This window comes from Tamandua tetradactyla, chromosome 4 (assembly GCF_023851605.1).
Source record: "Tamandua tetradactyla isolate mTamTet1 chromosome 4, mTamTet1.pri, whole genome shotgun sequence".
Lineage (NCBI taxonomy): Eukaryota > Metazoa > Chordata > Mammalia > Pilosa > Myrmecophagidae > Tamandua > Tamandua tetradactyla.
The window spans coordinates 7,354,744-7,372,825 of NC_135330.1; the positions used below are offsets into that span (position 1 = coordinate 7,354,744).

The window sequence follows — 18,082 nt, forward strand, 5'->3', positions numbered from 1 at the left end:
AACAGTCAGCGAAAGGTATCTTGGCCACATTGAGTTTGAGACGTCAAATTGGAGACGTCAGGTAGGAGGTTGTATTTGCTGGTCTAGAGGGCAGAAGAAAGAGTTGAATTACAGGTAAACATGTGCGAGTCAGTGGAAGTGGGTGGAATGTTTGAGAGGAGGAGAAGATATCCTAAGGAGTAACTCAGCTTGAGGAAGAAAAGGCTGTGTGTGAAAGAGACTGAGAAAAGCCATCAGGTAGGAGGGAGAAGAGTCTAGGGTCACAGCAAGGGAGAGAGTCAATTAAGGAGGAAGGAAGTGTGTACCTTGCCCAAGGCTGCTAAGGGTTAATAAATACAGTGAATCTAGTATGTGCTTTTATATTTCTTAATCCGGATGACAGTACATTTTTATACTTATATATATATTAAGTGCTGATATTTAAAAAAAAAAGAAAATCAGGATTAAGCAGCTTTAGAAACATTAAAAAGGAATATTAAACAACATTTTAATTATTGGAGGTAATAAAAGATGTCTAATTGAATTAGGTGGCTCCACAGTTACTTCTTCATAGCTCTTGTCACCATCTGAGATTACATTTTTTTCTGCTGCTCTGTAGATGTTAATTGTCTCACTCAGATGTCAGCTCTAGCAGGGCTGGGCTTGGGCGTGGTCACTGCTGTCCCCTTACCTAGGACAGTGCTGCTGGGGAGGCCTCCAGTCAGCGGGTGTAGAAAGAATGGGGGCACCTTTAGAAAAGTCAGTGTCAGGGGAGGGTGAGTGGAACGGAAAGGAGATAGGAGGTGAGGAAACCGAGATCTACTGGGTCCCCCCCCCATTCAGTTACTGCAGTCAGAAGTCTGGCTGGAAGCAGAGAAGAGCCGGGGAAGTCACCGGAACGGACGGTGGGGCGCAGAGAAAGCCGTTTCTCTGCCAGGATGGGAGAGATCGGAGCCTGGGAAGGATCCCATGCAGAGAAACAGGGTGAAGACACAGGCGAGGAGACGCCTGAGGTTCTAGCGCAGGCAGGAAGGGCGGGCACCGGGGAGTGTTAGCTTCCGACGAGAGGAACACGGTCTGTGCCTTTGGATCTGTTGTGGCAGCAAGTCCAAAGTTTGCGCCTGGATGGCAGCCAACAAATATTTGTTAGAAATGTAATAACATGTCTAAGCAATACATTAAGTTAATACCCTGTGCCTGGCACTGAGTTAAGGAATTCATGCACGTTATTTCATTTAATCCTCATATTTACCCTCTGATTTTGGTCCTACAGTGGGGCCTGCTTTACATCAGGAGGAAGAGACTGGGAAAGATTTAAAAAATTAATACAGTGTTTTGAATCCAAGCCTGCCTGACCCAAAGCTTTTACAATTTATTTATATTTATTTTTGAAACAGCTTTAATATGATATAAGTCACATGGCATACACTGCATCCATGTAAAGCATGCAATTCAATGTTTTTTAGTACATTTACAGATTATATGCAACCATCATCACAATCAGTTTTGATGACCTCCAAAAGAAACCCCATGGCGGGGGTGCGGAATGGAAGGGGTTTTCCTTTTTTCTTAATGTTTCTTTTTCTGGAGTTCTGCAAATGTTCTAAACACGATCATGGTGATGAGTACACAACTATGCGATGATATTGTGAGCCACTGACTGTATACTTTGGATGGACTGTATCGAGCATGAAGATAGCGCAATAAAAATACCTTTTAAAAAAGCAAGAAAAAAGAACCCCCATACCTACATACCACCCCGTCCTCCAGCTCCCTTTCACTCCCGCAGTGCTGAACAATCATCAATCTACTTTCTGTCTCTTTAGATTTCCTTATTGGACTTTCAAATGAATGGAATCATTTAATACGTGGGTTTTATAACTGACTTCTTTCACATAGCGCAGTGCTTCCAAGGCCCAGTCAGGTTGCAGCGTGCAGCAACACTTCATGCCTTTTTATGATTGAATAATATTCCACTGTGTGAATACGGCACATTTTGCTTCTCCATTTGTCTAATGACGGACATTTGGATTGTTTCCATCTTTGGGCTGTTATGAATAATGCTGCTACTATAACCAACTGCGTAGAAGGTTTTGTATGCATATGCTTTCTGTTTTCTTCGTTATTAGAATTGGTAAATCTGTGCTTAATCATTTCAGAAACTGCCAGACTGTTTTCCAAAGTGGCAGCAGCATTTTACATTCCCACCAGCAGGGTAGAGGGTCCTGATTTTTCTACATCCTTGCCAGCATTTGTTATTATATGACTTTTTAGTTCTAGTTATGTTGCCTCAAATTTAATAAAATTACGTTTGGCATGATCCATTTTATGGGCCAGAAAAGTGAAAGTAGATGACATGATTAGGAAGTGACTCAGGAAAATGGTTAATATAAATAAGTCCGATCCTTGGAGGGAAATTTCAGTTAACAGGAAAAAATAGATTCCAAAGTTACATCTACTTTCTTCCTCTACTTCATCAAACAGGTGAGGTTATTGCACACGCAGAAAGCCATCATCACCAGGCTGATATTTACAGAGCACTTACTGGGTTCTAGGACTTTAGATTGCTTAAATGCTAAGTCTTACATTGTTTTCTCAATTTAATCTTCACAGCAACGATCTGCAGTAACAACTCTTACTGTTCCTACTTATGGAGAGAGAACAGAAATTGTGCAAGGTCCCGGCTGGTCAATGACAGAGTTGGATTTGAACTCAAGCAGTCTGGCTCACGAATCTGCTTACTCACGTGCGTGTGCGCACATATAGCCGTGCATATAGGAATGATTGCCACAGAGTCAGCTAGTGGATGCAAACGCAGCAGCTCATCAGCAGCGCGAAGGGTAATTATTACACAACCTTCATTCTGCGAAAATCCGGAGCGTGGGGCAGCCTCTGCTGGGAAGCACAAGGACATACAGTTCATGCGTGCTTGCGGAATCCAAATTTAGAATATTTTCCAGGAAAGGTGACATGGCAGACAGAGGTAGAAACAGAAGAGGCCCCACCCAGCTTGGACAAGAGATTACATTTGACTATAGGAGCAAATCTGGCTGGCAGTGTTAAATCTGCTAGCAAATTGTTCTCTAACCCAGGACACCGTTAATTCCATGGAGCTAGAAGGGGCTTTAGAGAGCATCTAATAACCAGGTTCTATTCAACCTCATCATTTTGTGGTTGATAATATGGAGTCTCAAGAAGAAAGGAAAGTCCCAGATGTAATGAGCTATAATGTAAAAACATATTCACGTGGATTCCTCTGTCTAGAAAAGATGTGCTTGGGAAAAGTCTGTTAATTTACATTTATTTAATAAACACTCCTATAAGGCTTACCATGTGTCAGACGTTACAAAGATTTTGCATACATTAACTAATTTAATACTCATAAAAATCCCATGAGAGTACATTTATTTTCCCTATTTTACAGATGAAGACATTGAGGCAGAGAGAGGTTGAGCAACTTGTCCAACGACACACAGCTAGTAAATGACAGAGCTGATATTTGAACCCAGGCGGGCTGGCTCCAGAGTTCGTATATGTAGAATTGTATTATATATCTCACCAAAAAAAGTCCACTGTCTAAAGGAATCTCATATTATATCCTCCAATAACATGAGTCATCTCCCCTTCTCACCTACCCCATAGTGCATGTATTTTGTATATCTGTATTTTCAAGCTCCTAGTTAGTTTAATCTAATAATTGTGATACCTTTAAACAGTTACAAAATCATAACCTTTTACAAATATTATCAGCAGGGGGAAAAGTTTTAGAAGCCCTTTCTGAGAATGGTGCTAAACGTCTATTCCCTGGGGCAAACCCAGCAAGGTGATGTGATTTAAAACGGAACAGAAAAATGTATTGAGCTGTGATGCAGCTGGGGTGAGCCTGGTTGTTGTTGTACCAGAGCTGCGGGTGCTGGGCTGGCCCTGTGAAAGCGGAGTCTCCCCAGGCAGGCTGAAGGCGCCAGCTGAAGCCGGGGTCTGACGTCTGACTCTGGGGGGCGCCACTCGCCCAGGACACTGAGCTCTGCTGATCAGAGGGGCCCCCAAACAGTCTACCTCTGCCTGTCCCACACACTATCAACCTCCAGGCTGATGCGAAAGGAGGAGGGAAGATTTCAGGGAATCACAAGTACCTTCCTGTAATTATTGATTAACAAGGAGCAGATCAGAGGGTCAGGGATAAACCAGAGGCCCAGAGAGGGCTTTGCAAGTCAGTCCAACCCCCACCCTCACTGCACCTCTCAGCATCCTCGCTGCCCTGAAAGACAAGCTTGTGAGGCAAACTGAGGACAAAGGGTATTATTTTAAACCCGTGCAGTGGAGAATGGCTCCAACAAAATCAGCCTAAACCTGGAGCAGGGAGGGAATCAAAGCATTCTTTTTTGTTTTGTTTTGTTTTAATATTTCTATTGTAAAAACTTAACATACAAATATTAACATTCTATACATGGTGTACAATCAGTGGCTCACAATATCATCACACAGTTGCATATTCATCACCATAAACATTCTTTAGAACATTTGCTTCACTCCAGAAAAAGAAAAAAGAGGGGTGCATGGATGGTAGAATTCCCACCTTCCATGTGGGAGACTCAGGTTTGATTCCTGGACCATGCACCCCAAAAAACAAAAAAACCTCATACACACTATACCCCTTTCTCCTCCCTCTCACTGACCACTAGTATTTCTATCTACCCAATTTATTTTAACCCTTGTTCCCCCTATTGTTTTTTAATCCATTTGTTTTACTCATCTGTCCATACCCTAGATAAAAGGAGCATCAGACACAAGGTTTTCACAATCACACAGTCATATTGTAAAAGCTATATCATTATACAATCACCTTGAAGAATCAAGGCTACTGGAACACAGCTCAACAGTTTCAGGTGCTTCCCTCCAGCCTCTCCATTACACCACAAACTAAAAAGGGATATCTATATAATGCATAAGAATAACCTCCAGGATAATCTCTCGGCTCTGTTTGAAATTTCTCAGCCACCGACACTATTTTCATTTCTCTTTCCTCTTTCAGTTGAGAAGTTTTTCTCATTCCCTTGACACTGGGTCCCGGCTCATCCCGGGAGTTCTGTCCCACGTTGCCGGGGAGGTCTGGGTGTCTGCACTCTGTGACTCCCTGCATGGTTAAGAGGTTCCTGGGCGAAATGAGAATGCGCTTGGGAAGCAGCACGGTTAACCGGAGAGAGGTGCCCTTGCTCAGATAGCTGAAGTCCTTGCTATCCTTTCTGCTGCAGAACCGCAGGCAGTGCTCCTGAGGTCACTGCGCCCCAGGCTGCTTCAGCCCTGCCTGGTTCTCCTTTCTGTTTTCTGTGGCCAGATACCCCCACCCCCAGCCTGCTTTTCACCCTGGAGCTCTGCCGAATCTGTCACCAGCCCGTTTTCTCCCCTGCCTGGGGACCAGACGCCAGGCAGGAAGAGCTGGCGACCCCACGAGTGCTGGCATCAGGAGCTAGGTTAGGGCAGGGGCAGGCCAGGTAGGATGGCACAGGTGTTTTCTTTTTCTCCTTATCGGTGTTTTTTTTTTATAACGAAGTCTGGAATGTTGGACCAGAATTTTGAACTTCCACTTAGGGGCGCGTTCAGATCTGGTTAAGGAGCACAGAGAGATTACTCAGAGAATACACCGAGGGACAGCACATCTCCTAGTAAAAGGGTCTCGCTATATGCCAGGCTCTGCTGAGCAGAGGGGATGCAGAGATGAGCTTTAACAGCATGGCAGGGGAGATGGGGTGATTGAAAGAAGTCAGTATGGAGGTGGGAGGTGCACAAAGATGGGGCACCTAACTCAACCTTTTGGATGATGACCTGAGCTGAGGCTTAAGGGTGAGAAAGGTGTAGGACCAGGGAAGGGAATTCCTGGTAGAGAGAACAGCTTGATCGATGACAGGAACATGAGAAGCCACAAATAATATGGTAGAAACAGTTATATTCAAGGCAGGGAGATGAAGAAAATGAGACTGGGAAAATAAGGATAGGCCAGAGTTTTTCACTTGAACCCCAACACCAATAAGGTGTATATTGTCCTACAAATCAGGAGTCAGAGGCTCAGAGAGGTTAAGCAATTTGCTCCAAGCCACACAGTCAGCAAGTGGCAGAGTTGGGAGTTTGACTCCAGAGCACAGGCTTCCCACCAGTGGATAAGAGAGGAAGAGACCCACATTGGTGCAGAAGTCAGGTGAGGTCTGAGATGCCTGGTCTAGGGGTTCAACATCTCTCACCTGAGCTCCCGGGTCTGCGCTGAGAGTCCCACAGCCTTCCGGTTTCAGGCTGGCAGGTGGTAGTCCTCTTTGATTATTTTCAAGTCTGCATCTGCCACAAACGGAGGCGAAGGGGGCAACCACAGCGGGAACCACCCCCAGCTCTGCTGCAACCCCACTTTAAATAGCAGGAGAGCGGGCTAGAGGCCCGTGAAGATCCCCCATGCCCCGTGGCTTTCTTTTCCTGTCTGTGGCATGGCTGGGGGATGCCCACCTAACCAGCCCCATCGCAGGGTGGGTTGGTGCCCGGTTCTCACTGACACTGCTGATGAGAGGTCCCACAAACAGTCCCAGGTACACAGGGTCTGACGCTTTGTCCCTCCATGCCTGGTCCCACCCACTTGGGTTCTCCTGCCAGTCCATTCCATTATCGCTGCCCAGGGACCCTGATTCGGATCAGCCCAAAGTCCAAAGTGGAACTGCACCTTTCTGGTTGCTGGTCCAGAGGCTTCTCAGTCTAAACCTTATTTCAGCATTTTTCTTTCCCTCCGAACTCGGCTCTGAGACCATTATGGGGCTTTGGGCCCCATGCGGAGCCTTAGAGGTCCCTTCAAGAGGCCCTTGAGGTTGCTCCCGAGGGCCACATGCCAGTTTCTGTCTGCCAAGGCAGGAGGGTGGGCATGCAGTTTTTGACACCCATTGAGCACCTGTGGGGCGGCCCTGGGTCAGATGTTTAGCCGCCCTTTCCCAGAATCTTCAAACAAACAAAAACAAAAAGCAAACAAACTGCCCAGCATAGGCTTTCTTCAGGCACTTTGACAAATGAGGAAACTGAGGCTTAGAAATTCTGAACAGTAGTCCGGGAGGCAGGAGGTGGCAGGTCTGGACGTCATCCCCGGTCTGTCTGCCTGATTCCAAAGCTCAGTTTCCTTGCCTCTGTGCCAGCCTGCGGGGGACAGCCAGGCACAGGGAGAGAATGCACCATTATGGCAATGAGAGATTAAATCTGAATCCTGGGGGGAAAGGGGGGGCGGTGGGTCCAGACCTCGGCGGGTCTTAGGACTCCCCAGGTGATCCGAGGGGAGAGCCGGGGCTGCCAACCACTGCTTCACTGCAACTGCAGGTGGCACCTGGCCTCCTCGAGGGTCCTCCAGGTGAGCCTTTCACAGCTGTAATCTTGTTCACGAAACCAAAAATCAAAACAGAGCTAGCGGCGTCCAAGTCCCCCTCTCCTTCAATAACAGAACCGGGAGGAGGGGCGCTGGTCCCCGCGGGGCCCGGGGCTGCTGCCCTCCCCCCGCTCAGGTGCTGCGCCGCGGCAGGAAGCCGCCCCCTGCGGCCGGCGGGTGTGCGGGGCTGTTGCACCACCCGCTCGCGCTTTCGCAACCGCACCCTGGGGCGGCCCAGAGACGCTCCTGCGCGAGCTGCTCAAATGTTTTCCTGCCTTGCCGGGGCGGTCCGCTGCGCCGAGTCCCGTGCACGTGGGAAGCCGTCGTGACATCGAACCTGGCCGGAGGGAGGCGAGCCGAGCGCGGCGCCGAGCCCGGGGACTGGGGGTGCGCTGCGGAGCGCGGGCCCCCGGAGGTAGGGGCTGCCCTCGGGGCCAGAGCCCGCCCGTCGCCCCGCCCCGCCCGGCCCCGGGCCGCCCGCCCTCCTCTCCCGGGGACCATGGGGCGCTAGCCGCGGAGGAAGCATGCTGGCCGCCGGCTGCGCGCTGCTCTTCGCCCTGCTTGCGGCTCGGGGGGCGGCACTGGCCCCCGGGGACTGCCCCGCGCCGGGTAAGACCTTCGAGCGCGCCGGGGGCAGCGGGCGGGCGGGGGGTCCCGCCTTGGCCACCGCAGAAGTGTGCGTGCGTGGGGGGGCGGGTGCGGGGAGGAGAGGCGCGGCCCCGCTGCCTGTCCCGGTGGCTGGCGGAGGCCCCCGCGGCACCCGATGCGGGCTCGGGGCGGAGGCAGCTGCCGGGCTCGCGCGCCCCCTGCTGCGTCCTGCACCTTCGGCCCCGCGCGCTCCCCCGGGACTGCCCTATGGCCGGACAGGACTCGGCGTGTTCTCGGAATCCTGACTGAAGAGATGATCCTAAAGACTCCTGCCTTTCCTTCGCCAGGCCCCCGCGAACCTCTCAGCGTCTCCCGCCGAGGGGAGAGGCCCGGAGAGCGCTCTCTGGAGGGGCGGTGGTCCCGCTTGGGGCGTCTCTTCTCCCAGCGTCTGTCTTGCCCCTCAGTTTCTGGGGCCACTCTGCAGACTCCCCCCGGCCTCTGGGCGTCTGTGTAGATGACAGAGCCCTGATTGTAAAGGACTGACATCATGGGCGCTGAGTCACGGACTGTCCCCGCGGTGCGCACTCCCTTCAGCGGGCACCGGCCCTGGCAAGCCGCGTGCCCCGGCCCTGGGAATTCGAGCTGAGCGCCGTAACCGGCCAGGGATTGGGACCGCGTGGGGCTGGCACGCGCTGGCCTCCCCCTTCCAGACAAGGGAAGGAGGGGAGAGGGGGAGGCCAGTGAGCACTTGTTGCTTATATTAATTATAATCTGCGCCTGGCAGCCAGGCCCTGCGATGGGCTCTGGCTGCGTGCCCAGCCGCGTGTCTACTCTCTTGTCTAGATGAGCCGGGCAACTGCTTTGCCAGAGGTTTATTTTAGGGCCGGAAGGCTTCTTTGATGAGACAGTGGAAAAAGAAGGGGCCAGCAGGCAGCTCCGTGGCTCCGGCTGTCATTGCTAGATCACACTGCGCTGCTGGGCGAACACCCTCAGCTTGATCTCTCCCCACTGGGTTCTGGAGCAAGAGCGCGGCGTCCCTGCAGCTCTCTGCTTTGTGGATAGTTGTTGTCATAGGGCTTACTAAAGGAAAATAAAGGGGTTCCTTTTTTCAGCACACATTTATTACCCCTACCAGAAACAGCCACAGTTGAATGAGGGCTTGGTGTTTTACACAGTCCTCTGTCTGATCTAATTATAACTTTGTTCAAAAGAGGAGACTGAGGTTCAGAGTGGTTGTGATGAGAGGTTGTCAGGCCCAGGTGGTGGAGGCTTGCCCTTTCTGTGGCTCTGTGCTGTGGTGCAGTAGATCCCCAAGACTCCCAAATTTGGAACTAGCTTAGCCGGCAGACCATGGGGGTAGGGGAGTATTTGGGGGCAAGAGCAAGTCACCCTTATTTGGCTAAGCACTGGTGCAGGAGAAGCTGAGAGGCTGAGAGAGGGAAAGTGGAGGCCTGGGCTTAGCACCCAGGGAATCACAGAGATGCAAGGCCTCTGTTGCTAATCATCCCACAGCCCAGGGCACCTGCCCCAGGGAGGTAACTGCTGTAGCTGCGGTTTCTTTCTGCTCCTAAGTGGTTGTGAGGGCAGCCGGTTGCAGTTAGTTCTGTTTCCCTTGTGTTCGGGAGCCACGGGGTAAGGTGGTCTCATGGCCTGGGACAACCGGTGAGAGGCAGAACTGAGAGTTTGGGGGAGGAAGTGAAAGCCCTCCCAGCTCAGAAGGAAAATGCAGGGAAGTAGAAAAGACCCAGTTCCCCTCCCACACCCACAGACTCAGCCCACAAACTTGAGAGTAAAAATAAGTGCATTGTACAGGAAGCATGGAGCAAATGACGATGAGATGTCTCGCTTTAGGGAAGTGAGGGGCTGAGCGGGTAGCAGAGGGTAGAATTGGCTTAGAGTGGAAATCTGCAGGCTCGATGGGGCACTGCCAGGGAGGCGGATTTTCTTGGGATCGCAGCTACCTGCATGTCCAGGAGTTGCCAGGACTCCTTGGGGGTGCTTGCTGTCTTGGGGCCTGGACTTGTCAGGGACTCAGGCTCCTTCCAGCTGGCGCACTCGAGGTGCAGGATGTGGAAGGCCTGGTCTTGGGTGACTCAAGTTCCCTCCCTCTTCTGCAATGCACGGAAATACACAAAACAAGCACGCACACCTCTAAGGCTCTCAAAGTCCTGTCTCAACTTCTGAGTTTCCCTTTAGGGCAACTTCTTCCTGCCCCCCCCCCCCCCAATGCCTACGAGCATTCCTGACCTCACCCCAAATCAATATTTCTCAAATGGATGGTTCTGGGTCTAATTGCATCTGAGTTGGGGTGTATGTGTTGCGGGACGGGGAAAGGGTTGGGTCGAGAAATCTGATTCTTCCCCGGATTTACAGACTGGGGCTATCTGGGAGGGAGGTCCGGTAAAAATTCTTTTTAACAAGCTGCCCCTTGTGATTCTTAGGCACTGTCAAGTTTCAGGGTGACTGGCTAAGTGGCGCGATTGAGGAACTGAAAGCCTTCCCCTATGGAACTGTTGCCAGAAATGCCTCCCTGCCTTTGGCTCTGCCCCTTGTTTATTCGTTGTAGCAAATATTCACTGCAAAGTCCGGGGAGGCCTGTGTGGAGTCATCAAACCAGACTCCACCCTAAAAGGAGTCAGAAAACAGTCAAGTGTAAACCCCTCGGAGAACCAAGTGTCTCTGACCCGCTGGTACCACCCAAGGACAGCGTCTTGGGCAGGGGGGTGGATTGAGATCAAGATTCACAGGCAGCGAGACAGCGCAGCTCCAACTGTTTACCCCAGCTGAGAGAACCCTCAGGCTCCGACTGTTTACCCCAGCTGAGAGAACCCTCACCTCACAGGGTGTTTGTAAGGATTACACAGAGTCGCCTGGGCCCTTCCTGCTGCAGCTGGGCACCCCTTCCCCTTTCTCCCCCCACCCCCCACCCCAGCCTGCAGGTTGCTGAGTGCAAGGCCAGCTTTCCCGGGTACCGAATCTGCTTTCCTGGGTCAACCTGAAAGGTCTAGCGCTGCCTTGGCTACTGCAGTAGCCCCTTGAAATGTAGCTAGTGCCACAAAGGAACTGAATTTTAAATTTGATTTAGCTTTGCTTACTGTGAGTGTAAATAGCCACACGCGGCCAGCGTGACTGTAGACCATTTCCATTGCCACAGACTGCTCTGCTGGGCAGTGGTGGTTACAGAGATTAGGTGAACCGGGTCAGGGAGCTCTAGACTACCGAGAGGCTAGAAAAAGTGCCCTGCAAAGAGTAAGTACCTAAATAAGTATAGCTAATCATTCATTCAAAACAACATTTTTAGTGCTCGCTGTGTGCCAGAGCTCGAATTTCAGCAGTGAACAAAACAGACAAAAGTCCCTGACTTGGGTTTCATTCCAGTGGGGGAGACAGACAATAAATAGAATATAAGTTAAATATATTTTATGATAGTGATGAGGAGAAAAAACAAAGCTGGCCAGGGAGATAGGAAGTGCGTGTGTGTGGTGGGGGCAGGGGCTTGAACTGATATTTTAGTGGGGGGGGGGCAGGGAAGATCACACTGAGAAGATGATATTTGAATGAAAGCCTGCAAGAAATTTTAAAATATTTGAGCATTCCGTATACTCCCATCTTAGGCAGGAAGATTCTTGTCTCTTTATTATGAGGACTGACATTTTGGTGCAATGGGTTCTGTGGGGACATATGGGTGTCCCCTGCCCTGGAAAATCTTGGGGTGTCACTGGAGAGACAAGGTCTCAGCTAGTAGACCCCAGCTGAACGGGAAGCACTAAATGTTGTGCCATTAACTGCCAGCGAGTTAGGAAAAGGGTCACTCATGGGGGCAGGAGTAGCAAGAAGAGGATGGCAGAGAGGCTTCTGTCTCAGACCTTCTGTCTGGGTGAAGCCCTGGGGTGGGGCGTGGAGTGCCTTTGGGTACTTAATCTCTGTGCCGAACCTTCTCCTCTCAGCTTGAGATCTGAAGAGGTCAGAAGTCTCTGGCAGGGTCCCGGGCTTTTCTTCCATGGCCCTGAGCTCAGCCTGCCTTTTAGCCGAACCTCAGTAGCGCCCTCCACTCGTACCCAGCCCTGGTCAGCTCTGCCCTTGTGGCTCTCCCTTTAGCAGTATCCGCAGGTGCCCTGCCTCTGCATCAGCTCCCGCTCCACCTCCCAACTTCCTTTCCTTGGTCTTCCCTCTCCGCATGATGGCAACGAGAATTATTCCCATTTACTGAGTGCCAGCTGGGTGCCAGGAACCATGCTGGGTGCTTGGCGGCTGCCTTCTCACCTCCTGTTCACAGCAGGCTGGTGTAAGGGGAGCGTTAGACCCGTGCATGGGTGGGGCGGCTGCTGGGCTGGCACGCTTTGTTTTAGGGGAAGATCAGAAGGTCAGTTTGGGGCACGTTGAGATTACGATGTCTATTAGCCATCCAAGAGAAGGTGTTGGGAAGGAGTTGGATACAGGAACCTGGAGTTTGGGAATGAAGACTGAGCTTGGGATGTGAATCTGGCAGTTGTCCGCAGGCAGATGGTATTTCATGCCTTGAGAGTGGTTGAGCTCACTGAGGGGAAAGTGTGGAGAGGAGAAGAGGCCCCGGGGCTGAGTCCTGGGCTGCGCCAACCTTATGCAACCAGGCAGAGGCGGGCGGACCAGCCAGGGAGACAGAGAATGGTTCCAGTGAAGTCGGAGGAAAACCAGGAGAGCTGGTCACCTGAAAGCAAGTGAGGACAGGGTATCGGAGTGAGGAGCAATCTACGGTGTTCAATACTGCTAAGAGACCAGGCAGGAGGGAGATTGAGACTGAACAACAGGCAGGCAACTGGTGACCCTGACCTCAGTAGTTTTGGTAAAGTGGTGGTGGCCAAAGGCTGCTGGGAAACGATTCAGAAGAAAGGGAGGAGAGAAATTGGAAACTGCAAGCCTGGGCAACTCTTTTAAAGAAATTAGTTGTCTGTAGGCTGGAGAAGAGGGATCAAGAAAAGGGATTAAAAAAAATGAATAAAATATTAAGATGTTTGCATGATCTGGTAGAGAGCAAAAAACAGATGTTGACAGAGGCGAGAATTGCTGAAGCAACATCACTGAGTAGGCGAGAGGAAACAGGCTCAGAAAGGTTAGATAACTCCCTCAAGATCACACAGCAGGGAAGTGACCGACCTTGGCTTCAACAACCCCCACCCTTCTGAGAGCTCCGGAGATGGGGAGGTCAAGGTCATCTTCTCTCTTTACGGTTTTTCTCATTAGAGCTCGTCAACACCATACGTATTTGAGTGATAAAGACAACCCCTCTTTTGTCCCAGGATGTGCCTGGTGCCTTCTTTTAAGTACCAAAGAATAGTAGACGCCACCTGTATGTTTAAGCCATTGCGCTGTCACCCCCGTCCACATCCGCACACACCACCTTCCATCGGGGATGTTTTGCAGCCACGTGTCACTACAAATGAGCTCTCTCAGTCTCTAAGAGAAGCAGCTGGTGTAGCAGAGAGAAAACAGCTCTGGGGTCCAGCAACCCAGGCCTGCCTCCTGGCCGCCCACTTCCCCAGCTGGGCCACCTACGGGCAAATCACTTGCTGATTTCAAGCCTGGGAGAGTAACACTGGGAGATATTGTGGATTTGCTTCCTGACCACCGCAGTAAAGCCGGTCATCGGAATATGTTGGTTTCCCAGTGTCTATAAAAGTCATGTTTGCATTATACTGTAGTCTGTTAGGTGTGCAATAGCATTATGTCTAAAAAAATCAAAACGATGTAATTAAAGAATACTCTATTGCTAAAAAAAGCTAGCCATCACCCGAGCCTTCGGGGAGCTGTAATCTTCTTGCTGGTCTCAGTGCTGACGGCCGCCGACTGACCCGGGTGGTGGCTGCTGAAGGCTGAGGTGGCTGTGGTGATTTCTTAAAATAAGACAGCAGTGACGTTTGCCGCATTGATTGACTTTTTTTCACGAAGAGCATGCGATGCTGTTTGGTAGCGTTTTACCCTTCGTAGAACTTCTTTCAAAATTGGAGTCATCCTCTCAAACCCAGCGTTTTGCTTTCTCAGCTGAGTTTATGTAATATCCCAAATCGTTTGCTGTCATTTCAACAGCGGTCACCAGGAGTGGATTCCATCTCGAGAAGCCACTGTCTTTTTGCCCTCATAAGAAGCAACTCTTTATCCATTAAAGTTTTATCATGAGATGGCAGCACTTGAGGCACGTCTTCAGGCTCCGCTTGTAGTTCTAGTTCAACATTGTTGAACCACATCTGCATTTACTTCCTCCACTGAAGTCTTGAACCCCTCAAGGCCATTTGTGAGGGCTGGAATCAACTTCTCCCACACTCCTGTTACTGTTGATATTTTGTCCTCTTCGCATGAATCATGAACGTTCTCTATGGCATCTAGAATGGTGAATCCTTTCCAGATGGTTTTCTTTTCTCTGTTTTCATATGAAATTTCATATCCGTAGGATTGGGAGCAATGTTTGATACTTGGAAGAGACACACATTCAGGGTGATAAAAAAGAGACACATGACATGCCTTTCAAACTTACTAACTTTTGACTCAAACAAAAGATATAAATGAAAACATTGTTTACTTTGGGCTATGAGTGGGAAAGAAAGTTTTCACTTTACTTTGCCCATCAGAGAAATCACTAGCTGTGCCAACTATAATCTCACAAAATGTATTTCTTAAATAGTAAGACTTGAAAGTTGAAGTTACTCCTTGGTCCATGGGCCGCAGCACGGGTATTGTCCAAGCAGACATGGAAACCATGTTAATCTCGTACCTCTTCCTCAGAGCTCTTGGGCGACCGGGAGCATTGTCAATGAGCAGTAACATTTTCCATTTTCTTTTCTGAATAGTAGGTTCTAACAGTGGGCTTAAAATATTCAGTAAACTGGGTTATAAACAGATGTGCTGCCATCCAAGCTTTGTGGTCCATTGATGATAGAACACAGGCAGAATTGATTTTGTATAATTCCTAAGGGCCTTAGAACTTTCAGGATAGTAAATGAGCCCTGGCTTCAACGTAAAATCGCCAGCTGCATTCAGCCCTAACAAGAGAGTCAACCTGTCCTTTGAAGCGATGAAGCCAGGCATTGAATTCTCCTCTATCTAGGAAAGACCTGGATGGCATCTTCTCCCAATAGAAGGCTGTTTTGTCTACTTTGCAAATCTGATGTTGTTGTCAATTATCTTAGAGCTTCTGGATAACTTGCTGAAGCTTCTCCATCGGCACTTGCTGTTTGGCCTTGCATTTTTATGCTATGGAGATATGCTATGGATTTTATGCTATGGCTTCTTTTCTTAAACCTCATGAACCAACCTCTCCTAGCCTACAACCTTTCTTCTGCTGCTTCCTCACCTCTCTGTCTTCACAGAATGGAAGACAGTTAGAGCCTTGCTCCGGATTATGTTTTGGTTTAAGAGAATGCTGTGGCTGCTTTCATCTATTTAGACAGCTAACTTTCTCCATATCAGCAATAAGCTCTTTTGCTTTCTTGTCATTCATGGGTTCTCCGGAGTAGCACTTTTAATTTCCTTCCAGAACTTGTCCTTTGCATTCACAACTTGGTGAAGTATTTGGTGCAAGAGACCTAGCTTTCAGCTTCTCTTGGCTTTTCACATGCCTTCCTCAACAAGTTTAATCATTTCTAGCGTTTGGTTGAAAGTGACAGACTTGCTACTCTCCTTTCACTTAAAACTTCAGGGCCATTGTAGGTTTATTAATTGGCCTAATTTCAATATTGCAACTCAGGGAATAGGGAGGCCTGAGGAGAGGGAGAGAGATGGGGAAGTAGAGCAGCCAAAACACATTTATCAGTGAAGTTCCCCAACTTATATGGGCAGGTTCGAAGTACCCCCAAATAATTAAAATAGTGACATCAAAGCTCACCGATCACAGATAACCAGAACAGATATAATAATTATGAAAACTTTTAAAATATTGTGAGATTATCAAAATGTGATACAGACACAAAGCGAGCGCATGCTGTTGGAAAAACAGCACCTTTCTAGAGGGAGGGTTGCCACATACCTTCAGTTAGTTAAACAAACAAACACTATCTTTTTGAAGCGCAATAAAAGGAGAAATGCCTGTACTTCTTGAGTTTGTAAGGAACAAAAGCAGGCACTCAGTAGGTGTGGTAACAAATTAAAGTAGGTATTCACCGGGTGTGATAACAAACAGTAGTCACTCAATAGTGGAGATAACAAAAAGTAGGCACTCCTTATCTGTATTGCTTCTAAAAGCCTATTCTGATAGGGGGAAGGGGAAGTTCATAGTTGAAGACTTTCACACAGAAAAAGGGGAAAAGGCACTTAATGCAGGGGAATAATAATTAACAGTCGCTTGCATATTTTGAGATTAAGTACATTCTGAGAACAGTGCTTAGGTTTTTGCATTGATTATCTAATGTAATCTGCATAACGTTTGAAAGTAGGTACTATCATTTTTTTCCATTTCATGGATAGGAAACTGAGGCCCAGAGAGGTGGAGAAACTAATGCAAGGTCATAGGGTTGGAACTTGGGTGTGTCTGAATCTGGGCTTGAGCGCTTAACCAGTGCACCAAATGGGATAGGAAAGAATTCGTTTATTTACATTAGCTAAAGAACTTTTTCTTCTTTTTTGTGTATTTCTTCCATTTATTTATCCTGTCCCATTGGGTGGACATTGCATTTTCTCCAGTCTTGCTGTTACAGACAGTGCTGCAGCAGCAAACTTTCCCTCATGTTGCACACACGTAAATGCATCTGCGGGGTTAATTCCTCGAAGCAGAATCCTTGGGTCGAAGGCCATGCTAAATTGCCCTCCATAGAAGTTCCTCCAATTTATATTGCCACTGTGTCCCCACACCCATGCCCAGATGGGTGCTATTTAACTTATATCTACATCGAAAATGGTCTCCATGGAATTATGCAGTGGGTCTTGTCTGAGTGAAGTTATAGGGTTTAAGAAGCATTTATAGAACCCATTTCTGGGACCCGCCTGTGCATATCCGCAGCTCATTTTCTACTGGGGAGCTGGTCTTTTTCATATTATTTATAGGAGCTTTTAACATATTAAGGAATTTAGCCTTTTGTCTATGATACCAGTTGTGAATATTCTCCAGTTTGTCATTTGTCTTTTGACAAATGTGTTGCATTATAAGTCTCTTGTGGCTTGTAGGTTTTGTGTGATACTTAATAAGGTTTTCCTCATGTCGGTATTCAACAAGTTGCTCCTTTGATTTTTTTTTCTGATTTTTTCTTTACTTTAAAGAGTTTGTTTTCGCATTTAAATATTGGATCCATTTGGAATTTATCATGGAGTGAGGTATGAGGTATGGCCCCCTCATTTTTTTTCCCATTTGTACCCTGATAACCCTTTACGGTTTAATGAATAACCCATTTTCCCCCCACTGATTTTAAAATCCGCTTTTAAATCTAGCAAATTTCTGCATGTACCTGGGTTGACTCTGCTTCTTAGCAGAACACATCATTAAGAGCATGAATTCCGAGGCACAACTGTCTAGTTTCAGTCTAGACCCGGCCTTAATGAGTGATGCAGCCTCAGCCTCCTTTTCTGTAAAACAGACTGTTGGGCAGATCTCATGAGTCCATTTAGCATAGTTGGAACAGCTCCCGTGCTCAGGGAGACTTTTAGGCTAATCTATTTTTGGTTATTATTATTTCTGGATGTTCTAGCCTTTTCCATAGAGATGGTTTCTATAGAAACTATCTATTCATGTGCTTGTACTGCATTGTTTTAATTATTCTAGCTTTATACTATGTTTTAAAGTGTTTAAAGGGCTAACTAATTTCCCTCTCATTTCTTTGTGTTTTTGGAATTTTCCTGGCTAGTCTGTTTGTTTACTTTTTCATGTGAACTTTAGAATCAGCTTGCCTAGTTCTTAAAAAAAACCCTCCATTTGGTATTTTTATTGGGATGAAATAAGATTTAGAGATGAAGTTAGGGAACACTGACGTATGGCTAATGCCGAGGTTTCCTGTCTCAGGACATGGTAGCCCTGATGGGACGTCCTCACAAAGGGGATGGGGTGGCAGGGGAGCCGATGGCCCCATTTCACAATTTTACCAAACACAGACGTGCCTGCTCCTCTTCCTTCACCAGCTGCTTCCCACGCAGAGACATGGCGTGAGCTGGACCAGTCTGGGTGTGTGTCAGCGC

The 18,082-nt window shown here is 48.4% G+C and overlaps 1 protein-coding gene and 1 long non-coding RNA gene across 3 annotated transcripts in view; one reads left to right on the forward strand and one right to left on the reverse strand.

Annotated features, from left to right (window-relative positions):
- Positions 1 to 307: 307 nt before the first annotated feature.
- LOC143679888 (uncharacterized) lies at positions 308 to 7,493 on the reverse strand. Its single transcript, XR_013173980.1, has 3 exons — positions 6,216 to 7,493; positions 2,726 to 2,871; positions 308 to 1,100 (listed from the first exon to the last, which is right to left on the reverse strand). It is a non-coding gene; the product is annotated as an uncharacterized LOC143679888 (long non-coding RNA).
- A 367-nt stretch (positions 7,494 to 7,860) lies between these two features.
- Positions 7,861 to 18,082, forward strand: part of IL6R (interleukin 6 receptor) — a 57,019-nt gene continuing 46,797 nt past the window's right edge. For both annotated transcript variants that reach the window (XM_077156302.1, XM_077156303.1), the window contains exon 1: positions 7,861 to 7,972. In XM_077156302.1, the coding sequence (XP_077012417.1) occupies positions 7,888 to 7,972 (85 nt within the window). In that variant the 5' untranslated portion in view covers positions 7,861 to 7,887. The remainder of the gene's footprint in view (positions 7,973 to 18,082) is intronic.